At 40.1% G+C, this 12888-nt stretch overlaps 1 protein-coding gene across 5 annotated transcripts in view; it reads right to left on the bottom strand.

Annotated features, from left to right (window-relative positions):
- Nucleotides 1-12888, bottom strand: part of CADPS2 (calcium dependent secretion activator 2) — a 1072621-nt gene that overhangs the window by 993700 nt on the left and 66033 nt on the right. For all 5 annotated transcript variants that reach the window (XM_073619790.1, XM_073619788.1, XM_073619789.1 and 2 more), the window contains exon 2: nucleotides 5469-5582. In XM_073619790.1, the coding sequence (XP_073475891.1) occupies nucleotides 5469-5582 (114 nt within the window). The remainder of the gene's footprint in view (nucleotides 1-5468; nucleotides 5583-12888) is intronic.

The following is a 12888-nucleotide window of genomic DNA, read 5'->3' as shown; positions in this document are numbered from 1 at the left end:
AGAATTGTGGGAAAAAATTACAACTTCAAAAAACTCACCATGCCGCTTACTAAATACCTTGGACTGTCTACTTTCCAAAAAGGGGTCATTTGGGGGGGTATTTGAACTTTCTTGGATTGTTAGTGTCTCAAGAAATTAGATAGGCCTTCAGTACATCAGGTGTGATCAATTTTCAGTGATTTGCACCCTAACTTGTAGACTAACACAGACTAAATAATATCCACTAATTTTGGATTTTTTTTACCAAAGATATGTAGTCGTATAAATTTTGACCCAAATTTATGAAGAAAAATGACTTATTTGCAAAATTTTACAATAGAAACGGAAAAAAGCTTTTTTTTCTTCAAACTTTTCGCTCTTTTTTGGCTTATAAACGCACAAAAAAAAAAAACACACACACACACACACACACACACACACACACACACCCCCAGCAGTGATTAAATACCACCAAAAGAAAAGAAAGCTCTATTTGCAATCAAAAAATGATAAATGATTTGTTTGGATACAGTGTAGCATGACTAATTGTCATTCAAAGTGTGAGAGCACTGAAAGCTGAAAATTGGTCTGAGCGGGAAGGTGTTTAAGTGCCCTGTATTGAAGTGGTTAAGCTACAATTTATAAATGTACAAACCAATATTTCATCTGATCCAATAATGAAGCACAATAGTAGAGACGGACATCAGGGAGATTCAAACCCCCTTTAGATTTCACCGTAGTCAATCGAGAATGCAACCCTGGTGTTTTTTCCACTTCCAGATCAAGTTGTTTAGTTTTGAGTTGACTTGTGTGAAAAAGGTTTTAGATACTGGGATCGGAAGGGACCGAAAGTAATATAAAATCTTAGATAATGTTTGCATCTTAAAATGTGGCTATACTTCCGATCCAGGATGACTGAGTTTTTTGGATGGATTGGAGATCTTGGATGATTTGTTATAAGAGGTTAGGGTAATTGACCCCGTACAGTTTGGCTGAAGGTATGGAGAGTGTTAAAATGATGCCGTCCATGAATGTACCCAATTTATGTTCCAATTGTCTAATTTGAATGCCAGAAATATTAAAATTAGATCTAATAGTTACCACAAGGGGTTAGATTACTAATGAAAAAATAATGGGCAACCTTGTCTGGTTCCATTAGACACAGTGTGAAACTTTTGGAAATGTTGCCTGAAGTGAATACCCTGGCCGATGGGGTTGTGTAAAGGGACATTATGGCTTCATGGATGAAGCCACAAAATCCAAACTTTTTAAGGGTCTCTGCAATGTATCCCAAGTGAACCCTATCTAATGCCTTCTCTGCGACCAAACCTCGGGGAGCAGAGAAGGAATTTGATCAATCGTATAGAGCACAATCAATCATTCTCCTGGTACTGCCAGGGTCTTGTCAACCCCAGATGATCCGGTTCAATGAGATAGATAAGGTGTTATTTCCAGCAAGCGGTTGGCTAGAACTTTAGAATAAATTTTTAGGTCAGAATTCAGTAATGAAATTGGTTGGTAATTGGTAGGGGACGTTGGCTCTTTTCACTGTTTTGAAATTGTAATAATAGCAGCTTTGAGCATCTCTTTGGGGAAGTATTGGTTATTCGAAGCGTAGTTAAATTATTTACATAAGCAAGGTGCTAGAATTTTACTAAATGCCTTAAAAGTATTCTCTGGATAGTCCGTCTGCTCATGGGGCTTTATTTTTTGGTAGAAATTGGATGACCTTGTTAATTTCATCTACAGATATTGGTTAATTTAGCCTTTCAAAAGGGTAGAAGAGTCTATAGTTGGCAGGTGAATCTCATTTAAGAATTGAGCTATATCCAATGGTTGAGGGGTATTTTTATCATCTTTTAAGTTATAGAGAACTTCATAATATTCAGTAAATGCGTCTGCTATATTCTGTGAGTTGTAAATGACTTTCCCGGAGTTATGGTGGACTAATTTCTGCATTTTGTTTGTTCCATCTATTGTGTAATTGGAAAGCTAGATATTTACCCTTTTTATGCCCTTGTGAGTAATGATTTAGTTTAAAGTTTAAACGTATTTCTCATGGTTGGAGATTAGTAACGCTCAAAAGTTAGTTTCTTGTGTCATTAAGTTTTTGAAGGGAAGATTGTTTAGGGGAGCTTTGTGTTTTTTTCAAGTTTACAAATGGTAGTTAACAGATTTACTGTGTGTTCTTTTCCTTTCCCTAGAGGCCATTTGGATCAGTAACCCTCTGGCGTATGCCTTATGAGCACATCATAAGCTAGAAAAACGGAAACAGAATCATTGTCATTGAATTAAAAAAATTCTTCTAATCTTTCATCACCGACAGAGGTTCCTCCTGAGATAGGATATAAGTATTATTTCTCCAAAGCGAGGAGTTTGTTGCCCTAGGTTGATTCTCATTGATATTGGAGCATAGTCCAGGTTATGCTATGGATACGGGCGTCTGATTTTTTTTTTTTGTAGGAGAATTCTATCAGTGATGAAAAAATAAATCAAATGCTAGTGTAAGACTTGTTAACGTTAGAGTAAAAAGGTATAGTCCTTTTCTCTTAAATGGAGACATCTCCGTGGATCGTGAAGGTCTTAAGAAAAGATGTTTCAGTCCCCTTCTTGTGGAGCGAATTCACTTGGTGGTGTCCAAAGGTGGATCCATTGGGGCATTAAAGTCTTAGCATATTATTATTTTGAGGACCTTTTGGAGGAATTGCTGAGGATTTTTGTTGGGGACATAGATATTAGCAATTGTCAATATCGAGTTTTCAATATTTGCACCCAATATGACATATCGTTCTTGAGAATCTATTTTGGAGTCAATAAGCTGAAAAGAAATAAATAGTCTTTAATAATCGTGACAACACTTTTTTTTTTCTTCTTACGGTTGTTAGATGAGGATACATGAGGGAATTTAGGATGAGAAAATTTAGGGGGATTGTCTCTTGCGAAGTGCGATTCTTGGATGCAGAGAATATCGCTGCTAAATTTGAAAGTGTCATTCCAGGGAGCGTGCCTTTTAAAAAAGGGGCTATTGAGTTCTTTTACATTCAGCAACAAAAGGTTGAGATTAGCCATGATTTAGATATTTCTCATGTAGGTACAGCTTAAATCTTACAGGTAGTAAAACTATTGAGTTTGAAAAAGTTCCAAGGGTGGTGTAACTTCCATAAAAAAGAAAAAAAAGTCAACAGAAGACCTTTGTGAAGGTAGGTGAGAAAAGAGAGAGACTCTAGAGTCTAGAACAAAATAAATCATGTAAGAACTATTGAGTTGCCAATCAACTCTCGTGTGCATCAGAATTTGCACTTTTATTGTGGGGAAAAGGTTTGCCTGGAGCTGGAGAACTCGAGGTATCCATGATTAACTTAAAACCTGAGGTGGTCAATAATTGACAATTTTGGAGGGCCAAGGATACAAATCAAAAGGAGGGCGACGATTCGCAGTCCAAGGACCAAGGCTATGGAACACTCTACCCACTAACATCCGCATGAAAGAAAACCAACGGGCCTTCAGAAAAAAAAAAGCAAGACCCACCTCTTCTAATATGCAGGACAACACAGGACGGATCAGCACCTTGAGGCGTTTCAGTTCGCATTTGTAGCACTATACAAGTCATTCATTCAAGGATAGTAAGGGTCTCCATTGGAGGTCAAAAAGAAGTTAATACATCCATGGCCGATATTCCATTGGAGTGTAATTTTTTCCAGAGGGTTTTTATTAGTAGCGATCCCTTCATCATTAGGGAGTAGGTCCATGATTTCAGAATTTTGAGGTCATCTTCAATCGTGTCAATTGAGTAGGATGTGTTATTCCTGTCCATCATCAGTTTGGTGGGGAAGCCCCACTTGTATATTTTCTTGTGGTTGCATAATATTTTAGTGATAGAGTTCAGGTTTTTCTCAAGCCTAAATGGTTGCTTGGGAGAGGTCAGAGTATAAAACTATCCCTGCGTAGTGATATGGGAGCGGTGTGTGATGTCTTGCAAACTGCATCAGCATATCTTTTACATGAAAGAATTGGATTTTGGCAATCACAACTCTGTAATTTTTCAGGTATGTGCGTATGTTTCGGCAGCCTGTGGGCCCTATCAATCACTAATTCTTGGTTTGGTAGTGTAGGGTTGAGATCTAGGATCATTCTCTGTAAGAATTGTTTCAGGTCATTATTTTTGACATCTTCAGGGATGCCACGAAATTTGATGTTATTACGTTTAGATCTGTCCTCTAGGTCTGCCACTGAGATTTAGTTGTTTCAATTCATTTTCAAGTTCAAAATGAATATCTACTAGTTCGTTATGTGCTTCAGTAAAGTCAGTCATTTTGTTTTCTAGGTCTTGTCTAGTCTATGTCTACATCTACTTTCTCCCAATTCCATATTGGATTTTTGCACAAAGGCTCTCACGTCACACTGGATTGCTCCTCTCAGGGACTTTCACATTTCTTTAATGTCTGTGTCAGACTGCTTTGCCCAGGAGGTTGGGAAGCAATCTAGTTTTTCCTTATAAGGATTGCTAGAAAATACAGAGTCACAATCATTGGTAAAATCACTTACATGTTCCTCTGATTCAATTAGTCTTGTCCTTTGCTTCACAGGATACATTAGAGTGGTACGCATCATTGTTATGCTGCTGCAGCAGAGTCTGTCCTCTCTCCCTTCCTGTAGAGTGAGTAGCCTGCGTGCAAGGATGGGACAGCACCATCTTCTTTTTTAAAAGTCCCATCCAGGCTGTGAAAAGCACCTAATTTGCAGGGTCCCTCCAGCAATTTGAGCTTCCTCATGGGGCAAGTTTTGTTCCCCACACCCTCCAGGATCAAGCTGTGTCCTTGGGCACGATTTGTGTCGCCGCTAGCCACGTCAGGGAGCCTCGGTGTCTTTGAGCTCAGCTAGTGTGCATCCATTCACCTCCACCGCCGGCATGCCCCCAACATTGTATACGGTTTTAAAGAGACCACAATTTACTGGTATAATGTGTACATTACAAGTAGCCTCTCAAACAATCCAAGTTGGATGAAGAGGCAATAACATGCTAATAATTGCCTCCAAAATGTTGTATCAAATAAACTGCTTTAACTCGAGATGCTAACAAACTCCATTGTAAAGGCCTCATGGAAGGAAGATAGATGTGGTACATCAAGAAAACATTATGACTCTGTACATTCTGTATATTCTGTATATTGGGTTCCAAATACTGGGGTGGTGTGGTAGCACTTACCTTCTCAATGTTGACAGATTGTATCCTAGTTTCAACACAGAACTACCTTATTTGCCACCTCTTCACTTTAAAACTGCAGCTCAGTTCTAAAGTGTGCATGGTTTTGTGAGCTCCCATTTAATTCTCTTACAGTCGCAGGGGAAAAAAAAAAAAAAAAAAAAAAAAAAGCATAAACGCCTTGACTAAACACAAGCGTGTACAATGAACGTTTGTCTTTTTGTGTGTTTTAAGATTCAAAATATTAAAAAAAAAGTGATAATGCACTGAAAGTTTGGGCACTTACCTCATAATAACTTCTGACAGCATTGATAAAAGCTTCATCTGCAGCTATTTGAGTATCACCTTTAAGGAAAGCCTGGAATCTCTCTCTTATTGTCTGCAATTGCTGCTTATTGAGCTGCAAAAGAAAAAATGAACAGCAGAAAATTAAAATACTCAAACTTTTCAAATTAGATGGCACAGACATTCTGAACAGATTAGTTCTAACACAGAAGATTGCAAATAAAGTATAACTAAAAAAGGTAAAAAAATAAATAAATACATTTTTTTTTTTAGTTTTGTATAGAGTGGAGAAGGATTAAAACACCCATTAGGCTTTAAGTGCTGTTTGTGCTCCCACTAGGATGTCCCGTTTACCATTATCAAATTAAAGTAAAAGAAAATCCCTAATTCTGGGTAGACTCCAGAAAAGTAATAGGGAGGAAATCTTCCATTTGGGAAAGTTCATTGGGAGTTCTAGTGACAAGAGATTTCTTCTTACTACCTGTGTTAGACATCGGGGACATCTGGAAAAAGGTTTCTATTGTGGTCTGTGCCAGCATTAGGGAGATTCACACTCTATTTGTCCTGTGTACCATTATCATTGAAAGTGACTAGATTGTCCCCTGAAAAGTGATAAATAAAAAGGGGAATCTTCCAATGGAAACATTAGTTCTGCCCCAAGGGATTCCTCTAATTTGCAGGGATTTCTTCTTGTTTCCCGTTTGGCTATAGGACAGGAAGTGAAGGTAAAAAAACTTCCCAATGAGACACAGATGACAAATAAAAACAGACAGGGGTTATAACCCTCCCTTACTCTATCCAAAAATGGAAAAATTGTTCTGCCTATAGTTTGACTTTATCCACTTATCGACACTGCCATAGCCAAATGACCGCTACAGCACGGCTGGCAAGTTCTGGGAGGACAAACAGTGACGTCCTCCCGTGAATGAGCTTCTCACATTCCCCTGGGGCGCACATGCGGCAGTGTCCAGAACCCAGCGCATCACGGATCGGGGTAAAGGGCCAATCCCAGTGGCCCTTTAACAAGTGATCACTCCGTCCAATGATGGAGCGATCACAGTCAACAAACCGGCATCATGTCCGGTTCTCTCCTCTCACCGATTGTGAGAGTAGGGAAAAGCTGCAGCATAAGGCTGCTTGTTTCTCTCCCCCAATGCCACCCCCCCTCCCAAGTGCCACACCAGTGCCCTATCAGTGCCCTACAGTGTCCATCAGTGAGTTTTAATCAGTGCCACCCTATCAGTGGATCCTCATTAGCACCCGTTAGTGCCGTAAATATGTGTTTTCGTGGTGCGAAAAAAAGAACAAATTTCATATGGGTACAGTGTTGCATGAGTAATTGTCAAAGTGTGAGAGCCTTTGAGCTTGGTCTGGTTAGGAAGGGGGTATAAGTGGTTAAAGTGGAGGTCCGCCCACCGCTTCAAAAATTAAAAGCCATCAGCTGCACTTACTGCAGCTGCTGACTTTTAATATTAGGACACTTACCTGTCCTGGAGTCCAGCGATGTCGGCACCTGCAGCTGATGTTTTCATCTGCCGCCGCCATTGCGGGTAAGGGAAGCCGGCAGTGTAGCCTTACGGCTTCACGCCGGGAAACCTACTGCGCATGCGCAAGACACTGCTTCTCTTTCCTATTGGCCCGGTGGCAGGGGAAGGAGGAGGGAGCCGAACAGCGACATCAAGAGGTGCGACGTTGGCTCCCGGAAGTGGGGACAGGATACATGTGAAAGGCAGGTATCCTCTCCCCTCTCCCCCCTCCCCCCCTGAAAGGTGCCAAATGTGGCACCGGAGGGGGGAGGAATCAGATGAGCGGAAGTTCCACTTTTGGGTGGAACTCTGCTTTAAAAAGTGTGTGGATATCTGCGTAAACAAAAACAAAAAAATAAAGCTATATACACATAATCTGAAATTTTCTTGTGCGTGTTCACACCTGCAGTAGCTTTTGCCACCCCTCTTTCAGAAGATGGTAAAAAAGCAGCTGCTACCTCCCAAGTGCTCATTAACAGTTGTAAATACAAGCCCATAATAATGAGCCAAACTGTTAGCCTGCAGTTAAAAGCGAACACTATTAGCTTGAATAGTTCCCATTTGTAGGAGGTCATCAGTGTGCACAAAGCCTAATAAATCAGCAGCAGTTTTAAAACAAGTAAGATATCTATAGACAACTCAGCCAGAAAACTAAACAAATCAAAAAGGTCTTTGGGTACATGTAGACACCTCAGCCAATTGCTACCTCACAGAACTGGTCACAGGAAAATTTCTCAGCTTGGCACTACTATTTCTCCTACATTAGGACAGGTACCGAGGATGCCTAGTTGCACTTTTTACCTTTTCAATAGCCATTAAAGTGACTTTGTGAATACAAATATAGGAGCTGTGCTGCAACCTGCTCTACAAAATACAGGCTCCAGAGCCTGACTTCAGCTACAAAGTCAGAAATTTCATCCTATATGATTTTTTTCCAAGGTAATAGAGCCCGGAACAGGACTGACAGCCCTAAAGGCTGCATCGTTAAAAACAAAATTATAATTGGCAGAACCATAGATTGCAATTATCAGCTCAGAACAATTAAACACAAAGAAAAAAATATTAGGAGAAAAATAATAAAAAAAAAACTTTAATGTACATGATAGATATTCTTACTGGTTAGAGATATCAGAGTTTTTGATCTCTCACTAATTTCTGAGTTTATAAATGGTTGATAACAAAGAACAATAGTCTCCCAAAAAGCAAGCAGGGACCAGTTAACAAAGATTGCCTTTGCTGTGCTAAACAAGACACAATTCACCACAAGAGATTTATCCAAGGCAGCTGCGTGAATGGAGTACCATAAAATTTACATTTTCTTTTATTATAAATGATGTCCTCATTGACATGAGACTTGCATGTAAATACACTGCAGAATTTTTTAAAAATTGTGCAATCCAGTGAAAGGTCCAAGCCTAAGGCTCCATGCACACTGGAGCTCATAAACGGCCGTTCTGAACTCGGATTGCTGGCAGGAAAACGCTGCAGGGCGGTTTACTTCCTCTTTAAGGAGGCACACAACATATGTTGCCTGCACATACCCTTTAAATAAGCATACAGCAAAGCGGTTGCTATTTTCAGGGATATCTTTTTCACGGCGACAAACTTTCCTGTGATTCTAGATAACGTTGTTTTCTAAAATTATGTAAACAACTTTGCATTTGTTTCCACATGTATGTCAGTTTGTATAGCAGCTATTATTTACAAAGCTTTTATCCCTCCCAAAAAGATAACATTACTGGAACTTCAAAACTTCAAGGGAACACTGACCACACTTGCTTCTCACAAACTGTTCTGATCCTTTAACGTGTGTTTCTCTTCTATAAACCCCTGGTTGAATTCTCCCAATCTCAAGAAACTCTTGACATACTGGGGGGGGGGGGGTCAATAAAGGGGTGGTAAACCCCCGGTGATGCAGCTGCCCCCCTAGAGCCCCCCCTCATACTTACCTGAACCCGGTCTTTCCAGCGACGAGGTTGGGTCTCGATTGGATATAATGATAGCAGCGCAGCCATTGGCTCCCTCTGCCATCAATCAAATCCAATGACGCAGAACCCTTGGCCGAGTCCTGCTGTCTGTCAATAGACGCAGCACGACACGGGAGCGTGCCTGCATGTGTACCCCGAGGGAGAGAACCAGGGAGCGCCGCTGGGGGACCCTAAATGTACAGAGGAGGTGTGACAGGTTTGTTTTTGTTTTTTTAAAAATAACCTTTAGTTATCCTTTAAAGGGGGGGCTCCAGTGAATGTGCAGCGGGGGGGGGGGGGGGGGTTGTGGCAGAGAGCCTGTGACTGACAGTCAAAAGTTGTGAGAACTGAGTGATCGGCGATGTTCGATCACTCGGTTCTCAGTGTTAGAGGCACCGGGCCACCTAGGGAAAAACAACTCTTTTAAAGCGGCTGTGCCACTGTTCTGGCATTAATCCCCCTTGGTCATTTGCAACACTTTTTGTTCTGACAGCGACTGTTAAAGTGGAGCTAAATTAAGACCAACTCTCATTCTGCATACAGAGAAAAACTGGCTCAGGCAGATTTTGCAAAAGGGTCTTGAGTGCATTCTAAAAATGGCACAGGATGAGCCAAATCCAAGTACAAGTACTACACAGGTGCATTTAGTACCACTTTTAGAATGCATGAGGGACACACTTGCGAAAATCTGTCTGTGCCAGTCTTTATGAATTCTAGGGATTGGATTTTATATTTTATATTTATAAGTACCTCATAATAGTTTTTCATCATACAGTGGGGCAAGAAAGTATTTAGTCAGCCACCAATTGTGCAAGTTCTCCCACTTAAAAAGATGAGAGGCCTGTAATTGTCATCATAGGTATGCCTCAACTATGAGAGACAAAATGTGGAAACAAATCCAGACAATCACAGAGCAATAATTAGAAAATGGAAGACATACAAGACCACTGATAACCTCCCTCGATCTGGGGCTCCACGCAAGATCTCACCACGTGGGGTCAAAATAATCACAAGAACGGTGAGCAAAAATCCCAGAACCACACAGGGGGACCTAGTGAATGACCTGCAGAGAGCTGGGACCAACATAACAAAGGCTACCATCAGTAACACACTACGCCGCCAGGGACCCAGATCCTGCATTGCCAGACGTGTCCCCCTGCTTTAGCCAGTACATGTCCGGGCCCATCTGAGGTTTGCTAGAGGGCATTTGGATGATCCAAAAGAGGATTGGGAGAATGTCATATGGTCAGATGAAACCAAAGTAGAACTGTTTGGTAGAAACACAACTTGTGTTTGGAGGAGAGAGAATGTCGAGTTGCAACCAAAGAACACCATACCTACTGTGAAGCATGGGGGTGGCAACATCATGCTTTGGAGCTGTTTCTCTGCAAAGAGAACAGGACGACTGATCCGTGTACATGAAAGAATGAATGGGGCCATGTATCGTGAGATTTTGAGTGCAAACCTCCTCCCATCAGCAAGGGCATTGATGAAACGTGGCTGGGTTTTTCAGCATGACAATGATCCCAAACACACCGCCCGGGCAATGAAGGAGTGGCTTCGTAAGAAGCATTTCAAGGTCCTGGAGTGGCCTAGCCAGTCTCCAGATCTCAGCCCCATAGAAAACCTTTGGAGGGAGTTGAAAGTCCGTGCTGCCCAGCGACAGCCCCAAAACATCACTGCTCTAGAGGAGATCTGCATGGAGGAATGGGCCAACATACCAGCAACAGTGTGTGACAAACTTGTGAAGACTTACAGAAAACATTTGACCTCTGTCATTGCCAACAAAGGATATATAACAAAGTATTGAGATGAACTTTTGATATTGACCAAATACTTATTTTCCACCATAATTTGCAAATTCTTTCAAAAATCAGACAATGTGATTGTCTAGATTTGTTTCCACATTGTCTCTCATAGCTGAGGTATACCTATGATGACAATTTCAGGCCTCTCTCATCTTTTTAAAGTGGCAGAACTTGCACAATTGGTGGCTGACTAAATACTTTTTTGCCCTACTGCAAGTATAGAGGAGTTTGAAGTGATTCACAAAATTGTTTAACACCAACTAGAGCTGCACAATTAATCGTCAAGAATCGTTATCGCGCTCTTGACTAAAGTGTTTCACAATTCTTTCTATGCAAAGAATTCTCTCTGCTCTTCTGAAGCCACAGCCATCAAAAGAAAGGAAGAGAAAAACTGGGCAGTCTGCCAAGAATCAAAACATTCTTTATCAGTTGAACTTAAGTATAAACATTGTAACAATTTATCAATGGAATAGACTTTGTGTGTAAGTGGAAAAAAGTTTAAACACTAAAACCTTTTTCTGACACTTGTTGGTTTCAAGTTAAAATCATTTTATTTGCTAGAAAATTACTTAGAAACCCCAAACATTATATATATTTTTTTAGTAGACACCCTAAAGAATAAAATGGTGGTTGTTGCAATATTTTATGTCACACTGTATTTGCGCAGCGGTCTTTCAAATGCAATTGGTCTTGGAAAAAATTACTTTTTATGCAAAGCAAAAAAAAAAAAAAAAAAAGAAAAAAATTGCGATTCTCACTTTGGCTAGAATCGTGCAGCTCTAAACACCAACATCCCTTTGTATAAAAAAAGAGAAAGAGCCCCTAACTGGGAATGAATGGGACTTTCTGGGTGCTATTCATATACTAATCAACAATTGTGATTAAAAAAATATATATTTTATTTTAACACAGGTACATGAAATCAAGAACATGGCAATACATTTCTTCCATACAAAATACCATACTTTTAGTTCTACATGTTTCGCCTTGCGGCTTCTTCAGGAACATGCGTGGATATTCTTGTCTGGATATTGACATAAATCTTGGGAATTGTAACCCTGAGTTCACATGTGGAATGGTCAGAGTATGTTCTCCACAACAGCTGAGGTCTCCAACGTGGGGAATATTAAACTTGCTATTGTATTGTCTTGCCTATAGTCTAAATTACATAGCATATTTGAATGATGTCATATCTAGGAGCAACATTCAAAGATGGTAAACACTGCAGAGGTTTGGTCTATATTTTTGGAAATTGGCACTCATATTTGCCAGTCTCCTTGGTGGACAGTTGGTACCAAGTCCTAGAAGTGTAAAAAATCCAAATTTAAGGTGCTATTATGGTCGTGCTTGATCGCAGACTCTGGCTGCAGTATCAAGAGGTGATGTGGCTCGGGTCTTCTAGGAGCCACATAACCTCTTGATAATGCAGCCAGAGTATCCCAGAAGATTGCGAGGAGAGAGGGCAGAAGGCAGAAGTTTATATGTACTAAAATAATTGCATGTCCATGTTCTGTATACTGTGGGAGACCAAATATAGTGAACGCAGTGTCCTGGGTTTAGTAACACTAAGAAATCGCAAATGTGCCCAAGACAGTTGTTAAGGAGCGGCTGCTTAAAGCGCGTCTTCAGATAATAATTTAAAATTATATATATATATATATATATATATATATATATATATATATATATATATATATATATATAAATATATATATATATATATATATATATATATATATATATATACATACACACATATATACATACACACATATACACACACACACACTTGTATGAACACTTTACAGTGTTTTTGGGTACATCATTTGCAGATTTGAGTATAAAACTAGTTCATATAATTATAGGTGTTATACGGGTGTAGATACAGCTGGCAAGCACTTGTGATATATTTGCAATGCACTTTTTTATATATACACACACATTTTTGGATTGACATGGGAACACATTGTGTACAGCAGGGCAGGCCATACCATGGGTCCAATGGGCCCAGGTGGCACTTTGAGAGGGGTGGCAGAGGCGGCTCTTTAATTAAAGATCTGTGCTTTTTTACATCTATCCCTGAAATGTCAGTTACCAACATACTTTTGCTGTAAAAATCT

The sequence above is a fragment of the Aquarana catesbeiana genome, linkage group LG03 (genome assembly GCF_042186555.1).
Source record: "Aquarana catesbeiana isolate 2022-GZ linkage group LG03, ASM4218655v1, whole genome shotgun sequence".
In the NCBI taxonomy this organism is placed as follows: domain Eukaryota; kingdom Metazoa; phylum Chordata; class Amphibia; order Anura; family Ranidae; genus Aquarana; species Aquarana catesbeiana.
The sequence above is the reverse complement of the archived record's forward strand: the minus strand, read 5'-3'. Positions and strand labels throughout refer to the sequence as shown.